This window comes from Schistosoma mansoni, chromosome 5 (genome assembly GCF_000237925.1).
Source record: "Schistosoma mansoni strain Puerto Rico chromosome 5, complete genome".
Classification (NCBI taxonomy): domain Eukaryota; kingdom Metazoa; phylum Platyhelminthes; class Trematoda; order Strigeidida; family Schistosomatidae; genus Schistosoma; species Schistosoma mansoni.
The window spans coordinates 3,508,180-3,532,652 of record NC_031499.1 but is presented as its reverse complement, the minus strand read 5'-3'; the positions used below and the strand labels follow the sequence as shown (position 1 = coordinate 3,532,652).

General features: G+C 35.8%; 2 protein-coding genes across 2 annotated transcripts; both read right to left on the bottom strand.

The window, feature by feature from the left end:
• Positions 1–1,018: 1,018 nt before the first annotated feature.
• On the bottom strand, positions 1,019–18,254 carry Smp_160150 (putative tata-binding protein-associated phosphoprotein; the record flags this gene model as incomplete). The annotated part of the gene is made up of 5 exons (XM_018797661.1): positions 1,019–1,121; positions 7,102–7,233; positions 11,475–11,546; positions 13,107–13,190; positions 18,246–18,254. 5 exons carry the CDS (start codon positions 18,252–18,254, stop codon positions 1,068–1,070), a joined length of 351 nt encoding a protein of 116 aa, XP_018652681.1. The 3' UTR covers positions 1,019–1,067.
• Positions 18,255–24,055: 5,801 nt separating this feature from the next.
• Smp_202810 (uncharacterized protein) lies at positions 24,056–24,250 on the bottom strand (the record flags this gene model as incomplete). The annotated part of the gene is made up of 1 exon (XM_018797660.1): positions 24,056–24,250. One exon carries the CDS (start codon positions 24,248–24,250, stop codon positions 24,056–24,058), a length of 195 nt encoding a protein of 64 aa, XP_018652680.1.
• Positions 24,251–24,473: the final 223 nt, after the last annotated feature.

Sequence of the window (24,473 nt, the reverse complement as noted above, 5' to 3'; positions counted from 1 at the left end):
ATCTGTGTCCGACTCTATGTTCATTATACCTTACTGATTAAATCTAAATTATACGCAGTTTTACAAGATATAATGATCAAATTACGATACTGTAAGGATGGCTCGTTGACAAACTCAAGGAAGCCTCAAGAAGCTGAAAAATAGCCGACAACATTCCATCCAATCAACGCTAGATGAACATTCAAGAATGTCGACATGTAGCTCCCCTACTGGATGAATAAGAAGGACCCCCTATGTGTTTATTGGCTGTCCGAAATGATGATTTACTTTCAGCTAAAAAACTATAAATACATGAGATTTTTGTACCATATTTGACACTGTTGCGAATTACATTCCTACTTACTAGTCTTCTGTCTTCTCATTTTGCGACTTGGGAGGGTTCTAGCATTCTAGTGCTCAAGTATTACGCGACATACTAAGAATTTAAGTTCGAGATATAACAGATACCAACCTGAATTATTCACTCAACATATAATATGTAATTGTTTATTTTAATTTATATAGCTGAGATCATGAGTCAATTGAAGCTAGATCACCATGGAAAACCTGGAAGCACTGGACAACCGTTTCGTCTTATTGTGCGACTCCTCAGCAGTGCGCATCCACCATCCCGCCTCGCAATATTCGAACCTTGGACCTATCAGTCTTGCGCGCGGACACTTAGCCGATAAACCACTGAGCCGGTCGGTATCCAACGGTGTTAATGTCTAACTTCAACCAATCCACGAAATTGAACAACCATTCACCAACGTCTTCAGTGAGTTGATATCTCACAACAGACCTGATTGAACTCCATTGTTCACTGCTTCTCAGGTTTTCCATGGTGGTCTAGATTCAATTGACTCATGATCTTAACTATATAAAATTACTACGATCTCCACAAAACCCCCTTCTGATATTTTAATTTCATTTATTTATCTAATTAAAGTAGAAAACTTTAAAAAAAAACTGATATAAAACTACAACACTGAAAAAGAAAAAAAAATCCTGGAAAATATACAGTTTTCAATGGGCGGTTCTTTTAAAAAAACATTTTTTTTGGTTTTTTCACAGGAAACAATGTCGACTCATACTTCGTAAATTATAATATAATTGAAAGTATTTTCTTGATAATTGAATAGCTATAAATACAAATAATAAATACAAATGTTATTCATTGACTAGATTGATATATTATAATTCAAATAAACAATACTAAATCAATTTAAACTTCACTCCATTGCACAAGCAAGTAGCTATCAGGACTCAGTGACCGAGTGGATAACGCGATGGTGTTTGAAGCGAAAGGTACTGGGTTCGAGTCCCAGAGTGAACATTAACTCTGAAGTGCATGTACATCCAGCTGACGAGTCCCAAATAGGACGAAACGCGCGTCAAACTGGATTCCACTGCTAGCTCTATCCATCTTTGCTATAGGATAAGATGTGTATTGTTAAGTATTGAAGTCGGCGGCCTATGCTTCATTGGGAGTAACAGGCATAAATAAGTAAGTAAGTTAAGTATTGGAATAATAGATTGATCATATGTTATGAAATGAATCAAATTGATTTCAATTAAATGGAAAGATTATGTCTGTTATATCCTAGTGAAGACGTAAGTACAGGTAACTTCCGGGATCTATTAGTGGAATATTATTCTACATATATTCTTATTGTTTAACTGTCGAGTAATTAGATTGTGTATATCTATATTCATCTTATTGTAAGATTCATTTTGACCTATGGATTATAATTATACGAATTACTGTTACTAAATTATATTCAGTTTATTAATTATTGTCTCCCACAATAACAGCCACATTTTGCTTGATCTTGTACAAATATTATTTTCTATTTTATGGTGTGATGCCGTCTGTCTGTCTGGTATGTAAACCGAGTAAGCTTGGAATAAATGATTCACATAGCAGAATCTGTAATTGGTGTTCTGGACTCCGTTGGAAGGGCTTGGTGGACAAGGAACCAATAAGGGCGCTGGACTGCTTATACCAGTTGAGCATCATTGATTTGGTACAGTGTTAAGATCGGAAAAGTCGTATACCGATTGGTGAATAACTCACGTGATAAATGTCGAACATAAGATCATAAGGAATGGGTATACGTCCTATTCTTTTATAGTCATAAAAGTTTCTTTCAGTTTTTTATAGTTATACAAAATTTTCATTGAAATCTTGAAGTGATTCAAGTTAGATTAGGATTGATAACCTTGAAGTATCAGATGAAAGTTTCATCAATTATGGTCTAATTTAGATTGATTCAACTTTTCAATGAAATTTAATAATCTCTTTACGATCTTATACCTATGGAGATTGATTAGAAGAATAGTCTTGTAGTCTGTATTGTGTACTGAATCTTGATCTTGGTCAGTTTTTGTGTCAAACAAATCTAGGTCACCCATGTGTTAATTGATATGCTGTGTAAAGCAAAAGATACTTTGTTCTTATATATATATATATATATATATATATATATATATCGTCATAAGGCATATTCATATGAACCGGATAACAGTGTAACGTAATGGAATACTTCTAATTATTTATTTATTTGAACAAATAAATAATGGCACAAGGGGGCACCGAAAACATATGTGGTTCATACGCCTTTTGTTCCCTCAGGATCCTGGAGCCCATATTCACCATTGGTTTGGAATCAGGGTTTTCTAACTCCCCTAGGTGAATCCTCCATATCCACTGACCCTGTTAAAGCTCAGGACATTTGCTTTTCATCCTCTCTCAATTTCGTAAACAATATCCGTGCGAGAAGGCAGTGAGTAAGACTTTCCTGTCAGAGGCTATATACGAGTGGTCATGTGAGAGCATTTGGAGAGGGAGAGCGGACTCTCCCAACTCTCGGCCGTATCAGGGTATTTGGGGGCAAGATGGATAGGTAAATTGGCTTGTCCAGAAGCTAGAATAAGGGTATACGGGCTTTAACATATTAACCGACACCACATATTCATGGATAATAATAAAATATTATTACTGCTTACTTGAATGATATTCATCGGATTTCTCATTAGGTAATGGAAATCTTAATGGAATAGGAAAAAAATATTCTGGTTCTACATGTGCATTAAAATGTATTAATTTAGCATTTGGATATTTTAATACAATATCATCATGTAATGCTTTTTCTCTTCTATAATTATCATTATTATTCATTAAAAATTCCCATACAACTGGACAACGTTCACGTATTGAAAATGCACTTAATTGAATATTCCATTTACATGGTAACTCATATAGCCATTGTTTATTTTTATTTAATACAGCATTAATAACATCCTGTAAGAAAAATAAAAAGGGGAAGGGGTAGGAGACAATGAAACTATCATGTGAAAATGATTTCAATATATCACAATTGATTGATCACCGAGTGGTGATCAATGTCATGCGTGTCGAATCCTTCTTAGTGCTGATCGAATGCTATCGATCAAGTAGCAATGTGGCCCTAGTCTAGGTGGCTCGATACTGCGTGCACTATATATATTGAGATAAGATAGTGGTTGGAGGTGGTCAACAGGAAACCCTTGACCACTGAGCTATTCGGCTCAGTGGTAACGTCTCTGACTGTGAAGCTGAGTGACACGCGATCAAATCCGTCGGGGAGCACCAGTTCCCTCACGATTACAGGTACACCTTACTGACGAGTGCCAAGTAGCACAAAACCCGGGTCCAGGGTTTCCTGTTGACCACCTCCAACCGCCATCTTATCTCAATGGTTACAATAAATATCCGACTAACATATAAAATTGTTACTAGGATATATATATATATATATATATATATACTGTGGTCGAAGTCAATCAAATCCAGTCACCTAGGCAACATATATTCGCCAATATTTGAATGAATCGTTTAACAGAAATTAGTTGCCAAGTATGTGGAAGACAATATTTATGAAAATTATGTTTAAAATAACCGATCTGGTTGAAATGTATTCAATTCGAATGTTTTGTTCAGACAAACGTTTCCAAAATTCTTCAGGGTAATAATCAAATCAAAATAATTTTTATATGTATAAACATGTTATTTTGCTAGAAGTAACCTATTCTTCTGGATAAGGATCTTATCTAGATGTCGGTTTATTTCAGGGCTTACATCAATGATCAGGTTTTGTAAGCGATTATCACTTGGTTATACTGTATAATAACGTATAATCAATCGATAAGAGAAAATCATCCATTGATGTAAAAATTCTCCAAACATTTTCATAGTTGAAATCATGAGTCAATTGAAGCTAGACCACCGTGGAAAAGCTGGAAGTACTGGATGGCCGTTTCGTCCTATTGTGGGACTCCTCAGCAGTGAGCATCCGTGATCCTACCTTGTCAGATTCGAATCCAGGACCTACCAGTTGGATACCGGCTCGGTGGTCTATCGGTTAAGTGCTCGCGCTCGAGACTATGAAAATACTGAAATCTCTACAAAACGAGTTCTGATTTTCCAAACATCTTTTTATTATAACTCTGGAAATCTAACTTCATAACACTGTAGTTAATATTCATGTGTACTAATGAATAAAGAATATACATCTAAGAGGGCTTTTATTGTCTACTCACTGAAAATCTTGTATAATATAAAACTTATCACCATTTCTTGTCACATTCTATAGTTGTTATATTAGATAAATACTAATTAACGATAAGGATGGTGCGGTGCGATAAATCGACTTAGTTTGTCTAAGGTCATACGATTTAGTAATAGTGTGATCTTAACTATTAATACTCACTTATGATAGCTAACCAATCCAACTGTACGGACAAATGTTCGAGTATACTAAAATAATCAATTGACGATCTGAATCAGTTTAGAGATTTCATGTATTTGTGCTGACATCAGTTTCAAAGTCAAACAGTAAACCTGAGATAAACAACAAGACATGCTATTGAAAGATATCGATTATTAACGCAATCAACATCTTAGCCTGTATTTTCTTGTCTCGGTTAAATAGACCTACGCTCCCGTTTTCTACTTTTAGCTTCCTGAATATTTCTATGTTTTCTAACTCTCCCTAATCGTTGGGCAGTCAAAAAGCTCAAGTATCTACATCTAAATTGAACAATCGTGGAAAGTAACAATACTTTATGTGCTAGTACACAAACTTGAAAAGCAAATGTGAAAATGTCACCAATAATTCATTTAATTCAAAGACAATTCTCATAAGAAACTAAATTCAACTGGAGAATCTTTGAAAAATCAAATGACATTAGATCATTGTGCGATACTGGGTTATGACTCCTCACTAATTTCCAATCACAGCTGGAAACGAGAATCAAAACAAAGGCCTTCAATTCTAAAAATCTAAACACAACAAATTTTGGTCAAATAAATGGTGTGTGCGTATGGCTGGAAGCTGCCAAAAATTTGCAAATTACCATAAATTAGTGATTTTCTATTGTTCCCTAAATTTGAATATTTTTTTTATCAACTAAAATCAATAGTACGATCTATTGCATAATATTCTATTACATTTGGTTTTAATTGATCAAATCGTTAACTTATATTTCATTCAATTAATCTACAGATCAGTACTCGGCCCCTAAATGCCCTGGTACGGCCGAGAGTGGGGAGGGCTCGCCCTCGCTGTCGAAATGCTCTCATATGGCCACGCGTATAGAGCCTGTGCCAGGGAAGTCCTACTCACTTTCTTCTCGTGACGGGTGTTGTTTACGAAATTGAGAAGACGAAAAGCGAATGTCCGGAGCTTTAACCGGGTTGGTGGACATGGAGGATTCACCTAGGGGAGTTGGAAAACCCTCATTCCAAACCAATAGTGCACATGGGTTCCAGTATTCTGAGGGAACAAATGGCGTATGAATCAATCGTTGATCACCGGCTACCATGGGACTGCATCTCCACACGATGCTTCACTGTCTTGTGGATCAGACCTTTAGGTTGAAGGCTCCGGGTGTGGACCCCTAAGAAAATCATCATGCTTCGGTTTGGGCACCCGGGTAGTATCGCAGCCCTCAAACAAATCAAATTAGATTTGTGTGGCGCATATGTATCTGGTGCCCCTTAGTATCAACATTTGTGTTTAGATAATAATAAATAGAGATCAATAGTTAATCAAAAACAAACCAATTATTTGATATCTTAGGGGCCACATGATAAGATCGATGTAAGTGTGGGCAGGGAGAGATCGTAAATCAATTACTCACTTGGATTCGATCGTCTTTTAGTGACCCTGTATCTGACTCCTGTTAAATCGTATAGTGGTTGTTATCGAAATAAACATGCCACTAACCCTGGTGAATTTTTGAAGACTTAACTCGCGTTAGAGAATAGCAGGATAAAATAAGCCAAATACATACATGTGTTTCGCACACTCATTGATCCAGGATGACAATCAGAGAAACAAATCGAAAGAAGCGAAACTAGACAAAGTGACACACAGTGCAGATGACGAGTGAACCAACCTATTTTGATCAAGTATGACTCAATATTTATATTCAGACAAAAATAAATTACAGACACGTAATGAATAGGGCAAGTAGATAACATACATATGATCACATAGAAACAGTCAGGGTTATTAGGTGAATAATTGACAAAGTCAAAATGTTGCTTGAGAAGAATTAATTAATTGGTCCGTCCAGAAGCTGGAATAACCTATGTAGGCTTGATATAGTATCAGCCACTACAATGTCACCTATCTATAGTCAACTGAATCATTTTTATTATCGACACATACTTATTTGTTTTACATGGATTCATATGTAACTTTTTACCATCCTATTTGAATAGTCAAGAGTTAAGAGAGAATACAAAATAGTTGAGTGAAACTGAGGTTCATTTAAAAAATCCAATGGACCTCAGAGTTTTATTTTCTTTTTTTCTTAAAATCGCTTACCACACCGCTATTGTTATGAAGTAGAATTTTAAGATGCTCACTACTGATGAGACCCATAATAGGAAGAAATGGCCGTTCAGTGCTTCCAGGTTTTCCACGGTGGTCTAGCTTCAATTGACTCATGATTTGAACTATAAGATTACTATAATCTCCACAAAACTCCCTTCTGAATTAACATAGAAAAACAAAAGACAACACGTCTATAACTAGTTTTCATGAATAATTAATTAATTAATCTATTGCTTACTTGTTCACCGGTTGGTAAAATTCGTTTTTCTTCAATTAAATTAAATGCAGTTTTCATCCAAATTTCATCCCAACCTCTTGCCCGTAATTTAGTTAAATGAATTAATAGAATACCAGAATTATAACCGTAACCCTTGATTATTTCATTGTTGTAAGTTGTTTTTCCCCAGAAATATTAGTGAAAAGGAAACATAAAGAATTAATTAAAAATTATTCATGCTTACATGAAACAAATTAGATTAGTAGCTTAATCAATCAACTCAATCAATCAGTATAGTGGTTATAGAGATTATTGAATTTGAATAAGATCATGAAAAGTTTAAGTTAGATAACCATAGAGAATTTGGAGTTTTGCTCCAGTATATGGCTTTGCAGAAGTGAACATTCAAGATCTTAGATCTCTTTCGAGAACACTTAGATAAGACTAGTATACTATTAGATCATGATTAGACGGTCTAGAGATTAGGCGTTTACATTTGATACTAAAGGTGTTGAGTTTATTCCCAAGTGACGGAACAGTGAGTGTATACTGTTAAAATGTCCCGTACTAGGACAAAAAGAAACTTCGCCTGTATCCCTTCGGAGGCTACTGCCAGTCCCAATGCTGGATAAAGAAGGAGGGTTGAGCATGGGGTTAGCGATCCCATCCCATAAAAAACTAACTCGCTAAAAAATCTCTAACCAGAAAAAATTATTCAAACCATTAAAACTCTGCCCTGGGAGTCGGAAGTTCTTCATTTAGAAGAGTTATGACGCCTCATGGTGAAAGCCAAGTTCCTTCGGAAGTCACGAGGTTGATGTCCCTTCTAACAACCAGAGCAACAATTTTTATAGGTACACGGAACGTCCGGACAATGTGGGAAACCGGGAGAGTCTTCCAAATTGCTGCAGAAATGAGGAAATACAACCTGGAGATGCTTGGGATCAGTGAAACACATTGGACGCATGATGGACAATAACTACTGTCTTCAAGGGAACTTCTGTTATACTCACGCCATAAAGAAGAAAATGCCCCACATACACAAGGAGTGGCATTGATGCTGTCCAAACAAGCACGAAATGCACTTATAGGATGGGAATCTCATGGACCAAGGATCATCAAAGCCTTTTTCAAAACAAAGGCAAGGTTGCTTACTCTCACCCTTTCTCTTTGTCCTGGTGATCGACTAGATCATGAAGACATCAACAACTGGAGGGAAGCACGGGATACAACGGACATCTAGGATGCAGCTGGACGATTTAAACTTTGCAAATACAAATGCAGGAGAAAACGACCAGTGTAGCAGCAGCCTCAGCAGCTGTAGGTCTCAATATAAACAAAGGGAAAAGAAAAACTCTCCGATACAATACAGCATGCACCAATCGAGTTACACTTGACAGAGAAGCTTTGGAGGATGTGAAAACATTTACATATCTGGGGAGCATCATTCATAAACACGGTGGATCTGATGTAGATGTGAAGGTGCGAATCGGCGAAGCAAGAGCAGCATATTTACAATCGAAGAACATCTGGAACTCAAAACAATTGTCAACCAACACTAAAGTCAGAATTTTCGGTACAAATGTCAACACAGTTCTATTGTATGGAGTGGAAACCTGGAGAGCTACGAAGGCCATCATACAGAAGATACAGGTGTTTATTAACAGTTGTCTACGCAAGATACTTCGGATCCGTTGGCCAGACACTATCAGCAACAACCTACTGTGGGAGAGAAAAAACCGGATCTCAGCGGAGGAAGAAATCAGGAAGAAGCTTTGGAAGTGGATGGGACACACATTGAGGAAATCACCCAATTGCGTCACAAGAAAAGCCCTCAGACGAAATCCTGAAGGCCAAAGAACACATTACTTCGAGAAATGGAGACAGACATGAGAAGAATGAACAAAATTGGATAAAACTATAAAGGAAGATCCAGGACAGAGTGGGTTGCAGAATGCTGGTCGGCGACCTATGCTCTATTGGGGGTAACAGGCATAAGTAAGTAAGTAAGAAAGTAAGGACACAACGACCGTCTAATGCTTCCATGTTTTCGATGGTTATCTATCTTTAAAGGATTAGGTTAAGTTTTTGATTATTGGCATGAATGTAATATGGAATTTTTACAAGGATTATAAATTCTTTGATGTATTCTGCGATAGAGAATACCATCCTCTGCTGACATGTTTCTGAATAAGGTAAAACAATCACGCAATGCTTTTTATAGTCAATATAAATGTATTAGAAACTACCTCTCACATACATAAACATACATCTATGCAAATGCAATGGATATAGACGTTTGCCTGTAAGTAGATCTTGTGATAACGGTACCACTACCCAACATCATTTTTTTTATTATAATAAGTATAAATCAGTTTATTATTTTGGTTTCTATTATAACTTGTGGCCTCGTGCCCTATTATTATATAATCAACCGGACCAACAACGCATAAACCCGTACGAACAGTTTAGAGTCCTTCTCGGTTCTTCCTCCTCCCTAGACCTACCTGTTGAGCTTAGAACACCAATCACAGCCACTGCGATATGAATCATGTATTTCAAACGTACAAACTTAACAGACCACATCACACTATAAAATAGAAAACAACATTTGTACAAAATCTATCCCAAAGTGGCTGTGAATGTGAGAGACTATAATTACTAAACCGGGCATAACTTAAGAACGATCAATCGTATAATAATAGTCTATAGGTCAAAATAAAGTTTATAATAAGAAGAATATGAATATACGCAGTTAAGTTACCTAGCAACTACACGACAGAAATATATATATATTAGACCATTAATAAATCCCAACAGTTAGCATTCATTATTCTCGTCGTGGTATATCAGTTTCAAACTGCCTACAGTTTTCCGTATAACAAGTTTTATTCAGTATTTACATTGAAATTAACAATTAATGACTTCTTATACAATACTAAGTATAAAATCTTTCCGAAAAGTATTTATAGTTAACCAATCTGAATCAATAATTGTACAAGTGAACACACTGTTCTACTATCACTAACTAGAAAACAAGAACTCAGATGGTGACAACCAATCGATTGCTTAATTGCTTAGTTCTTTTATAAAATGTTAAACGATACATTAAAACCTTTCATTTGCAAATCCTCCATCAATTGTCTCAAACTTCATCGTTCCTTTGTTGCTACTACAATTACTCTCTGTTCAAATTCCCGTTCTCTTTGATTTGATCTTCTCAACCGTCTGCTGCCAGACATTCCACTTCTGATTATGTTTGTTGACGTAAGTAGCATACATAACAATTATATACATATAAAAGGAAGTGAACAGATCAGCTTTTATGAAGAAAATGTTAGTTTAATTAGTTTAAATATAATTTCATATGTATCGATCCATGATGACTAGTACTGTGAACACTTACAAAGTCAAATTCCTGTTCATTAACAAAAACTACTACTAATATGGATAGGTTGAAGTTAGACAGTAACACCGTTGGATGCCGGCTCAATGGTCTAAAGGTTAAGCATACGCGCACGAGATCGATGGTTCTGGCTCCAAATCTTGCGGGGCGGGATCGTGGATGCGGGCCGCTCGGGAGTTCCATACTAGGATGAAACGGCCATCCAGTGCTTCCAGAATATCCATGGTGATCTAGCTTCAATTAATTGATGAATCCAACTATCAAATTACTACTAATGTACAAATCGTGAACGTCTAAGTACCTATATTTCATATTCTACGGTTGACTTGAGTCAATTTCAATGATGATGAGTAGCTTTATCACAAGTTAATATTCAATACAAGTAGATAATAAAGAAACAATCACTGAAAAGTATTGCATAATAATTAGTTATTCATATTTATATTTTTATCGCAACTGATTAGTTGGACACATTATATATTCACGAATCTCTCGGTGAATAGATCAATTCCTGTATTATGTAGAAAAATCCAAATTCATTTCACCATATTGTGCCCAACAAGACACAATTATTTATAGTTGAAATCATGAGTCATTTGAAGCTAGATCACCATGGAAAACCTGGAAGCACTGGACAACCGTTTCGTCTTATTGTGCGACTCCTCAGCAGTGCGCATCCACCATCCCGCCTCTCGAGATTCGAACCCAGGACCTTCGAGTTTCGTGCGCGACCACTTACCCGATAGACCACTGAGCCGGCATCCAACGGTGTTAATGTCTAACTTCAATCAATCCACGAAGTTGAGCAACCATTTCACCAATGTCTTCATTGAGTTGATATCTCCCAACAGACCTGGTTGGGTTAATAAATAAATTCTTATTCCCATTTACGATAAATTTAACGTAAAAAATATACATATATACATCTATATATTCACTTTATAATCAAACCTACAAACGTTCATCCAATAAAAAAATCCAGACTTACCAATGTTGGCCAAAATCTTTGTCCCATATTACTGTAGAAAGTTGGATTCTGTTCCGCAGCAATACCGATACACTGTGAAATTATTTAAAAGTGGACAGTTTTCAAATTGTCTTGTATACACAAGAACGAGGAGATGAAACAAACTTTAATAAACTATTTTAATTGTTAAAAACATTCTGATTATCAGTAATGATCAGTTTGAATCAGTAGCCTTGTAACAATAAGTAAATCCTGAAAAATACGTAATTCAGTAGATGTTCAAAGTATGGTTCCGAGGTTTTTCAGTTTTAATGAACCGAAATACTTGAAAATAGAATAACAAACTATAGTGAGCTTTGGAATCTTGTCATACGCATCGTGTTGATGGGACCAGTTCTTCAGCTAGTCTGCTCAAACATTTCTCTCTCTTTGTTTAACTTTAACTTAAAGCTAACTTGAGTGCTTTCTTGACTACGATTGATTAAGTGATCACGAACTATTGAGATGAGATACATTGAGAATTCGCTATTAGCATTACGGAGATTTGCTGAGATGGAACTTTTGAGGCTATAATGATCCTATGAAGTGTAATTAATATTATATAACATATCCTAAGGGTTTTAACTATGAACTATCTATGATTCATTATTAGCCATTAAATTTGTTTGTTTACAAACTTAGTTCTTAACATGTTTTAAAATTGAGTATCACAAAACGTTCTCAAATTCTTGTGATATATGGTAGTAAGAGTAGAATGTTATTGGTCACTGAGGATGGATAAACAGGCACTTATTCTACCGACTATTACCTTGTGATTCCCCTTCCTGTCATTGATTTCTACTCCGAACTCACTTAGAGTGACAGGTTGTTATTGTGTGGAATAAAGTATCATCTGCATTTACTATGGTTATTTATTCTTGGTTATGAATCGTTTATATGATATAACATGAACTAGTCTCTGTATTGTGTACCGTTCAAGTATCCAACCTAATATAGTGTATTATACGGGGAGAGAGAGAAGACTATTTTAAACCATTCGTTATATCAACTTGCCAACATTTGGTAAATGAAGTCAGAATGGAATATGTATACAGCACAATTTAACTGTTAATTTCCATTGACTTCTTTATAAAGTAGAAAATGATCACTGTATGATTCTATTATTTTCTCATTTCAATTTGACATGATCCCTACAGAATAGAAGTTGGTGAATAGGTTTGAATAGTCATTGAAATGATCTCCACTTAACAATTATCTATAATTGTATACTGCTAAGTGTTATGGTTTAAGAAAAAGATAAAACAATTAATTGTATAGAAATATACTGTTACAAAAAATTGTTATGACCAGTGGAGTCCAATCCGTGTCACGTAGAGACAGGTATCTACCTCAGACAATGGATGTATGATTGAGCAAATATTCATGGGTCGATGGAAGTTAGACATTAACACCGTTGAATGTCGCCTCAGTGGTCTAGAGGTTAAGCGTTCACGCGCGAGACAGAAGGTCCTGGATTCGAATACTGTAGGTTAGCGCTGTTGAGTAGTACCATCCAACCAGGTTTTTCATGGTGTTCTAGCTTACATCGACTCATGAATTCAGCTATTAAAATTACTACAAATAAGATTATGCTAATGATTAAGTTATTCTTACTTGATCCTTGTTGAACTCATCAAATAAGCTCCATAGATTTGATATATCATCATTCAATAATATATCTGTATCCAGTACAATAACCTAATTTTTTTAAAAAGAATATACGAAGTAAAATGATTTTGGATAACACTCAGTACTGAAATGAAGAATTAGTTTGCCGTAATGTTTTAAAAACAGATTGCTTGAAATTCACTTATTATTGTTTGTTTTGAATCTTCCCATTGATGTTTAGGACTGCAACTGGTCAGTCTATAATTGGCATATGGATAACACGTTGGCGTTTTAAGCAAAAGGTACTGGGTTCAAGTCTCAGAGTGAACATCAATTCTGAGATGCAAGTACATCCAGCTGACGAGTCCCAAATAGGACGAAACGCGCATCCTGGATTCTTTTGCTAGTCACTATCCATCTTAGATTACTTGAAAGTTTCTAGATTATTAAGAGTAAATTTTTTCTGTTGGGACTTTTTATTTATTACAAAATTATGACAAATCAAAGAATAATCAACAGTTGTTTCATTGGAGGAGCTAAAACTCTTAAATTATGAACAGCCAAAAACCTAAATAAGATCAAAATATGAACATTTAAGTTTCGGGGATAGAATAATAAGTGAGTTTAATATAATCAATAGGTAACTGCTTCAGTCAGGACTTGATCAAGTACACAACTTTTTTGTTATTCGTTATATTATTAATTATTGTTGTATTTGTAAGGTGATTGGTGATGGAGAAAAATAAGCATGGCGACTATAGTTATATCAACTTAGAAACGAATGTATTCCACCGGTATACAAGTGGAACTGGGAGGTATAAGTTTAAAGCTGGTAATTTATCAAATTGTCATATTTAAACGAAAGATTGATGCGTTATGTTGGCTTCTGTTGATTCGTTGTTTGACTTTAAATGGAATTCTAAAAATCTCGTAACTCACTGGTTCAAGATATGCAATCAAGCAGGTCTCAAGATGGAAGTCATTTGAGATTCCATTAAAATTCCCTGAGATGTCTTTCACAAACAATAGAATATTTTGTATAATTAAGTGAAATCTATCTTGGTTTCGTTCTTGATGAGTCATTCTTTTTTGTCGACATTATCAACTGCTTGTATAGTCTTTTCTTTTCTAATCCTGTGTGATATTGTCATTTCGTTTTGTGTGGTCAACTTTCAGACAACCTATTGTACCGGACTCATAAGTAAATAAACAAGGTAATGATGGTTACAATCAGAACTTCTGACACCGATATCGGGTTATTCAGGATAGTTGTCGCATTGCTATTCGATCGACAGAATTCGATCAACATTAAGAAGGACTTAGTATACATGACGCTGATCGCTACTTAATGATCAATAGATTGTAAATACATCTCAGCCCTACATGAGGTCAGTCATGGCTCAAATAACAAAGTGTTAACATCCCTGACCGTGAATCTGGATGAGACAGTATCATGTCCTCCAGGGGAAATCGATTTACTCAAGCTTAGAGATACACTTCTGAAAAGTACCAAAGACTACAAAACCTAGGTTCAGACTTTTCTGTACTCTGCCTCTAACCACCACCTTACATCCGACTTGATCAGAAACGACATGTCGTATATAGTTCATTTCCTTCAGTTTTATAGAGTAATTCATAAAATAACTATGATATTCGTTGTTCTACCACAGCTAACTTGGTGGAAATTGTGAAAATTTTAGTTGCAATGAAAAACGTATAGCACGTTTTCCATATGAATAAAATTGGTATTAAAATGAAGGAAAAAACGTTTACTGATTTAAATTTTTTATATATATTGGAGATCGTAGGTATTAATAAAGTTATATTTCTCCAATTTTGTGTCTTTTGAGGCGGTCTATCAGTGAGTTACCTCCAGGAAACTTGTTAATTGATTTTTATAGGTTTCAAAAATCACTTAGGATCAACAAACTCCACCTGGAGCCCTTCTAAGGTTACTAACAATCTGAAGACCGGATAAAAGGAGGTGGATCAGATATGGAATTGATAACCTGACTCCGTACAAACAGGGTTTGTCAAAGACTCTGACCGAAAAAATCATTTTAACCATTTAAACTATCCTGGGAGTTGTAAGGTCTTCATTTAGAGGAGCTATGACGCCTCATGGTGTAAGCTCAGACTCTTTTCAAGTCACGATGCCAGTGAGCTCTCTTACAACCAGAGCAATAGTTAACAGAGGTCTGGGAAGTGCCCACACAATGAAGGACACAGTGAAGACTATTCAGGTAGCTGAAGAAATGAAAAGACACAACCTGCCAGTGTTTGGAATAAGTGAAACTAATTGCACGCAAGCTGGACAGAAAAGATTAGCTTCAGAAGAGATACTGTTGTACTCTGGTCATGAAGAAGATAACCCTTCGTACACACAAAGGGTTGCGCTGATGCTGTCTAAAGAAGCACGTAAATCACTTATAGGATGGGGATCTCATGGATCCAGGATTATCAAAGCTTTATTCAAAGCAAAGAAGAAGGGGATTATGATGAATGTTATTCAATGTTATGCACCACAAATGATAGCAACGAAAACGACGAAGACAAATTTTATGGAAGGGTGTAGTTGATCGTCAACACTACATAATTTAAACGACAGACTACACTGCAAAGTTGTGAATAGAGGACAACTCACAGATGCATTCCTCTTGAGGATCTGAGTCAGACAAAACTGCTTAATCTCGCCCTTTCTCTTTCTTCTGGTGCTCGACTGGATCATTAAGGCGTACACATCTCAATGAAAGCACAAAATATAATGGATAGTTCGGAATCGACTAGACGATTTGGAGATCGCAAATAACCTACCTCTCCTATCCCATACACACCAACAAATTCAAATGAAGACAGCCAATGTAACAGAAGCCTCTGCATCGGCAGGTCTCAACATACACAAGGGATAAGGCAAGATCCTCTACCACAACATGGAGAACACCCAAACAATCACACTTGATGGAGAAACTGTGGAAGATGTGAAATCATTCACGCACCCGGTCAGCATCATTGATAAACAAGGAGGATCTGATGTAAATGTGAAGGAAAGGACTGTCAAATCAAGTACATCATTTCTACAGTTGAACAACGCACGGAACTTAGAATAACTGTCGATCAGTATCAAAGTGAGAATCCAACTGTACGGAGCTAAAACTTCGAGAGCTACCACAACCATCATCACAGAGGTACAAGCATTTACAAACAGTTGTCTGCGCAAGATACTGAATATCCACTGACCAGATACCATCAGCAACAGCCTACTATGGTAGAGAACAAAATGACTTCGAGCTAGAGAAGAAGTTAGGAAAAGACACTGGAGGTGGATAGGACATGCATTACGGAAACCATCAGATAGCATCACGGAGCAAGCTCTAACTTGGAATTTTGAAAGCAGGAGTAAAAGTGGCTAAGTCAAGGACACATAACGTCGGAAATCGGAGGCAGACATCAAAAGAATGAATATCGATTAAGAAGAAATATAAAGGAGGTCTGAGGACAAACTTGGTTAGAGATTGCTGACCAGGAGCCTGTTCTGTACAGGGGGTAACAGGAGTAAGTAATCAAGTATATTACTGCATAAGAAACCTGGGAACACAGCATGGTCGTCTCGTTTTAGAATGGGACTGTTCAGAAGTGTGCACTCATGGCACTCTAACGGAGCTTCTAATTTGACGTAGTACAGTGGCTCACCCATCATGACAATCAAACAAAGCTCAAATGGTCTTAACATTTGTCTCTTGAAAATGCTAACCTGTCATACAGGTCGTTTGTAGATCTGTATAGCTGAAAATGATCAATTTCGAAGCAGAAGACTGACTATCATTTTCAGAGTAGCTTATTTGCTACATAAAAGCTGGTCACTACTAAACATAGTAAACATTTCGTTCTACAGATTTATCTTTCTATATACAAGGTTTCAAAGTAGGAGGCCAGTGTAACCGCAAATTATTATTTATATTGTTCATCGTTAAAGGTTATGAGTTTTTTAAATATAAAGTATACATTTTTTCATTTGTATAATAGTCGAATCTATTTGATACTGTTATGTACAAAGAAGACCGAATGAATGGTAAGTTCCAGGACTAATTTATGGACTATTGTCATATATATATTCTTATTGTATAATTATAGAGCAACTAGATTATCATGTTTTTATTCCTTTTATTATGACCTTTTGCTTGACTCATTAACTACTGTTATATGATTTACTGTTCCTAATTTGTTACCAGTCTACTCCTCACATCTTCCCTTATTTACACCAACTTTCTAGCTTGATAATGTACTATTGTTATGGTATCTCTGTATATAAACTACGTATCTTTGAAATATAATATTCATATAGTAGAAGCTGATTACTATTAAGGTAACATGGTGGTTGGAGGTGGTCAACAGGAAACCCTGGACCCGGGTTTCGTGCTACTTGGCACTCGTCAGCAAGGTGTACCTGTAATCTTGAGGGAACTGATGCTCCCTGGCGGATTCGATCCCGTGTCACTCAGCTTCACAGTCACAGATGTTACCACTGAGCTATTTGGGCCGTGACCAACCTCCTGTTGGACTGAGATGTAATCACAATTGATTGATCACTGGGTGGTGATCAATCTCATGCGTGTCAGGTCCTTAGTGCTGATCGAATGCTATCGATCAAGTTGCAATGTGGCCACCAGTCTAGGTGGCTCGACACTGCGTGCACTATATATATTAAGGTAACATGGTGGTTGGAGGTTTATTACTATTATTCCAGTCTAAATGGAGAGCGCAAAGAAAGAAGCTAGAGAATCGTAAAGCAATTAGATGTCAACCGGCTATCCAAGGTCATTGGTGCTGAAAAGATTCTGGTTAGTGTTTTTATCACATCATAATGGTCAGTGACTATAAGTCATAGCAGACACAACAATAAAATAACTGAAACAACAGAGAGGACTGTCATATATCTCTGCAATCACAAAAATACTAATAATTTTTTTAAAAAAATAATGTGCATAAACCATTAGCTTACTTTCCTGATTTCATTAGGTAAAATTTGTGTAATTAATAACTTGAGATAATTTTTATGTCCAGTGGGATGTGAAGATTTAAATGATTTGATCCGTTCCTAATAAAAAGAATAGTAAAATAAGTGATAATCCATGTGTAGTCTAAAACAATAATCATCAAAATAAGTATCGTAAATCAGCTCGATTAATGCATAAATATGTAATAAAGCACCAAGGATCCACTCTTTGCTCACCTTTTCGTACACCATCTTTCTCACGAATTAATATTCAGTAGATTATGGGTATCAGTATCAAGGATGGATTTGATAGTTTCAAATAAATTGAACATCGGGTAAAGAGTTAGTAATAAAAATATTTATTTTGTTGTATCCTGAAATTGTATTTCTGACGTTTCGTAACTTGATGTAAGTCACTTCTTTAGAGTTAACAAATAATCGGTTATTTATTAACTCCGAAGAAATGACTTACATCAAGTTGCGAAACGTCGGAAATACAAATTTCTCTACTCATTTAGATGCAACAAAAAATATTTTTATTATTTAGTAGATTATGTTATTATCATTTATTTTTGAGAACTTATGGGTAAAATAAGCAAAGATGGATAGTGACTTGCATCTATCTATCTTTGCTTGCCATGCTTGTAAATTAAGGCTATATCGAGGTAATACGCATAGTATGCACATATGCCAATAAGAGACTGACCAGTTGCAGTTTTGAATATCAACGGGAAGATTCAAACAAACATTACTAAGTGTATTTATGGGTAGAATGTTTTCACGTCGTAATGAACTACCAGTCTTGAAAATATCTAAAGTTTAGCACTTTATTCCAGTTCTTTTTCTCACTTGCAATACTGTTTCTTTTATCCTTTTGTTATTTAATTCTGTATTGTCTGCATTAATCATTAAGATTACGAATTCTGAATGGTTTGATATATATTTCTCTAATAGATAGTACCTTTTTGACTCAGCAGTATTCTAGTCGTTAATTTATATTGTGTGTTGTAATTTATTCCTTGTGTAATTATTTCAAACAAATGGTTTCTTTCTGATTGCATCTCTGACAGAGCCTCTAAAATACAAATAACTCATGTTGTGTTTTTTAGTGGTATAGTATTCTTTAGAGAAGTCCCATGTTGGACATCATGATTTCAAGCAAAACTCAATGGTGGGGTCGGAATCTTCAAAAGAAACTAATATGTGGGTGAGGATAATAATGATTGGTTGCTTGCTTAGTCAGATTAGTAGACAGTCTGACAGATGTTAGATGAGTTGTTTATTCTTCTACCCTTATTACTAGTGTGATTGTTTTCGGTTTTTGGTGTGGAAATACACTTACGTTCTAGTCAGGCTAGTCAGGTGTTCTTGATCTGAGTTTTGCTGAAGTCCTGCAGAATAGACCCTGGAAGAGTGTCGAGTTTAGATATATGTCTAAGGCAAATTATCGTGCCATTTGTGTAGACGAGGAAAACAGAGTGTTATAACAGAAACCTTCACCGTTTCTGTGTTTAATAGCATTATTTTGGTTTATAGCTTACTAAATGGCACATAGTTCCGGGTATATAAAGTTAGTAAGAAAAACTACTAACGGAACTGAGACTCATTAGTAACATACTGACTGTTTTATGATAATTTTAATAGTTGAGATCATGAATCAATTGAAAATAGACCACCATGGAAAACCTGGAAGCACTGGACGGTCGTTTCGTCCTATTGAAACTGATAGGTCCTGGGTTCGAATCTCACGAGGCGGGATCGTGGATGTGCACTGCTGAGGAATCCCACAATAGGACAAAACGGCCGTCCAGTGCTTGCAGGTTTTCCATGGTGGTCTAGCTCCAACTGACTCATGATCTCAACTATTAAAATTACTATAATATCCATAAAACCCCTTCTGTTTTATGATACTTAATTTTGAATGAACAAGTAAACAAACTGAGTTAGGAACTTTTCGTTGAGCATTTCGAATCCTAAACCTTGGTAATGATACCTACTAACTTCATAAATGTTCCTACATAGCCTTCATGCTGTTCGTAATTATACCCGTTGGAATCTAAGTGACATACCATTATCGTGTATCTATGGAGCTGTCATTTTTTATTATACTCCAACATTTATCAGTGACCAAATCACCGTTTTATTCAAGGCAACTCCAGTATCATGATCTGTGTTAGATATAACTGAACAAACGAAAAAACTAGTCCTTAACACCTTAGATTATCAATGAGTATGGCGTGCGTGTATGTGTGCATCTCGTATGCTTCCCTTCTAACTATATAATGACATCATAGGCTCTTTCACATTAACTCAAAGCGTCTTAAAATTTCTGCAGGGAAATTGGTTTCAAAATTATTTCTCAATAAGTTGAACTTTTTAAGTATTTCATTACATGACTTTTTAAACATTAGACAATTATGTAAGTAAAAACACTGATAACTACTTTCATTAATTTACTGAAGCTAAATCTTATATGACAAACCTGAGTCATCTATTTTCAAATAAAGTTATTTTCTGTTTAGTTTTCTACATTATACCGACTGGTACACGCAGCTGGTCAAAATCTAGCTTGATTATCCGAAGGAAACAGATGTACGCTACTGAGTGAAAAGTTGCCTTAAACATGTCTATATTCAGAAACGAGTTTGCGTTTATATCTTGATTGGCGTTTGACGATGAAAGCTTCCTACTCACTTTTAGTTTTTATATCCAAGTATTAGGATGAATTGGTTTTATGCTCTGATAAGGATAATGAATAATAACTTTGGGATTTATTTATGAACCAATATTAGGCATATATTTTTTATCATACAATTGCTAAATAACTAAACTATTCGTATTCATGTTCCCCTTATCATGAGCTTTATTTTGAACTATAAACTATTATTAAACGATTTACCATTCTTGAATTATCCCTACTCTATTAATTACTGCCTCCCACATTCACAGCCACATTTGGCTAAATGTTATTTTCTACTTTATTGGTACGATGTGGTCAGTCTGTTTGGTATATAAACTCAGTATGATTGAAATACAATGATTCATACCGCAGAGGCTGTTCTGGACTTAACTGGCTGGGCTAGGCAAAAGCAGGATCGATACGTACTCTAAACCGCTCGTACGGTTTCCGTGTGTCACTGTTCCAATCGATAATTCACTGCTCTCAGATTGGCGGTCTTACCACGTTATACGTTAACAAGGCATCCACTCGGCCACGAGTTACAACAACTGGTGTATAGGAAGTGTGTATATTGGTATCAGACTCGGACTACCTTCCCAACGCACACTCCAATAAATTATCGTATGAGAAAATATTAGAAAATATGGATGGGATAAGAAGTAACAACCGAAACAACTGTCTTTCATAAATGTTTTATGATTGTCTACTTTCGATATAAATAGCTAACAGAATCTAGTTAGCATAAAAGGTACTGCTGAACGATCGTTTATACGTTCAATAGTCATTCGGATAACGAATGTGGACTGTAGATAACAACGGTCAGAAAAGGAGAAATCACACGCTTTTTAGATACTGTTGTAGTGAAGGAAGACTTCAGGTAGGGAAAACCAATTTGTTGATTGATACGAAATTAAAGAATGCTTTCGTAAAATATGAAAACCATTTATTAAATAAATTATTTCCACATCATCACAGTGTTGCCCTTTACATACTTCATGATTCTTTCAATTCTGTTTTTATTACAATTGTTCTTTGTTTACAATCCTGTTCTCTTCAATTCAATCTTCTGCTGCCAGTCATTCCATTTCTGATTGGTGTTACATACTACTTATGTCTGTCAACATAAGTAGCATACCCCACACTGTTTCTCAGAATTTAAACAGTTATGGACTGCCGATATATCTCACTAGCTGATTTGACAATGTTCTGAACACTCAAACAGTCAGTACAACTAGTCAATTCTAAAGTAATTAATTATGTCAAATAAAAAAAACTTTTAATGACAGGTTTTGTTGTACAGAAGAATTCACTGGGAATAATTATGACTAGTAATTTGTGTAAGGTTATGTATTATTACTATTATTATTATTATTATTATTAATGGCTTTATTCAATATTATATTTTTGGTACAATATAGAATTCTCAGCACAAAGTATTTCAACAAGTTTCCGTTTCTTATTTCTTGATCGATCCTGACTATAAATAATGAGTGATCACCAGTTAGATGTTAGTAATTCAGGAATCGGCATCTGAACAATGATCATTCTTTTCAACGCATACTGTCAGTCATCACAATGTCTTTGATCGTACTTTGTTGTAAGTTGTACGGCGAATGATCGTAAACTTTTCATAAACGCGGCTTAATAGTTTGTGCGATTAATATACATAATGATGTGTTAAAACAAACAAAAAACAGGTAACTTGTTGAGATTTATTGATATCAAGAACTTATGACTTGATTTCATGCACTGATCTTATCATTTAAAATCTTATCAACCTAATTCATTCATGTGGAAACTCATTGGATAAAGTATAAAAAACTTGAGATGGTGGAGAAGATTTGTAGCTCAGCTGGATGATTTTGATAGAGTTTTATTCTTCAACTCAAAGAACAAAACTCCATGAAAAAGCATAAAAAATGTATAATTTTCTAAACGATTACTTAGACTATAATAATATTTGATAAACGTTATGCCCTGGTATGACCGAAGGTGGTGAGAGTCCCCTCTCACTCTCGAAATGCTCTCACATGGTCACGCGTATATAGCCTCTACCAGGGAAGTCCTACTCACTGCCTTCTCGCACGGGTGTTGTTTACGAAATTGAGAGGACGAAAAGCGAATGTCCAGAGCTTTAACCGGGTTGGTGGACACGAAAAGTCCATCTAGGGGAGTTGGAAAACCCTCATTCCAAACCAATAGTGCACATGGGTTCCAGTATTCTGAAGGAACAAATGGCGTATGAATCAATCGTTGGTCACCGGCTACCATGGGACTGCATCTCCTTACGATGCTCCACTGCCATGTGGATCAGACCTTTAGGTCGAAGGTTCCGGGTGTGGCTCCCTAAGAAAACCATCTGCTTCAGTTTGGGCACCTGGGCAGTATCACAGCCCTCACATAAATCAAGTGAGATTTGTGTGGCGTATATATCTGGTGCCTCTTTGTACCAATATTTATGTGTTTAAATAAATAAATAAAATTAGGACAAATTAACTTACTTCATAATTTTTAATTTGATAAAATTGTACACTGATTCCATCTAATGTCCAATCAGACATTAATGTATACATAAATTCATATGGTAATTGATCAACAATAAAATGAAATACAATAGATAATCGTTTACTTTTACTCCCTTTAAATGATTGAACACGATCTATAGCTTGTAACCAATTTGAATTAAATTGTGTAAAATATTTAAAATTACAACAATCATCATGTTTTGAGGAATACCATCGTTTTTGATGAAATAATATTGATTTAATTAGTGTTTCAGCTTGATTACAATTATCAATACCACCAGCTAATAGCATAGCAATATGTATAGTATCATTATGAAAATTATAATATGGTTTATACATTGGCTAAATTTAAACAATAAATAAAAGGGATTATAAAGTAAAGAGTATGTATTTTACAGTTTTTATTACGTAATGATTATAACTAAACAAGGATTGAAAAATTAGGAAGCAATGAACAATTGAACAGTACTGAAAGGTTTAAATTCATGGGGCACCCCGAATGCCCTGCTAAGGCCGAGATAAGGGAGGGGCCACCCTCCCTCTCCAAATGCTCTCACGTGGCCACGCGTATATAACCTCTCCCAGGAAAGTCCTACTCACTGCCTTCTCGTGGCATTACTCGCCCGAGAGAATTCGCACCTATCATATACTACGTTAATCATTTGATCTTGCCTCTGGTTTGGTCTATGGTTTGTACCGATTGCGTATGTATTATGCACGAATTATTTAATTGACTCCGATCTCGGATCAGACGTGATTACCCGTTGAACTTAAGCATATCACTAAGCGGAGGAAAAGAAACTAACAAGGATTTCCCTAGTAACTGCGAGTGAACAGGGATTAGCCGAACACCAAAGCCTGCGGTTATTTGATCGTGGGGCAATGTAGTGTTTAGGGTGGCTTCAGGCATTATTGCTCTGTCCCAAGTCCAGCAATGAGTACGACTTCCCATTCTGGCCCAAAGAGGGTGAAAGGCCAGAGAACAAATGTGACAGTTCTGCTTTGAGCTACCCTTGGAGTTGGGTTGTTTGTGAATGCAGCCCAAAGTGGGTGGTAAACTCCATCCAAGGCTAAATACTTACACGAGTCCGATAGCAAACAAGTATTGTGAGGGAAAGTTTAAAAGTACTTTGAAGAGAGAGTAAACAGTATCACAGCCCTCGCGCTTTCTGCTC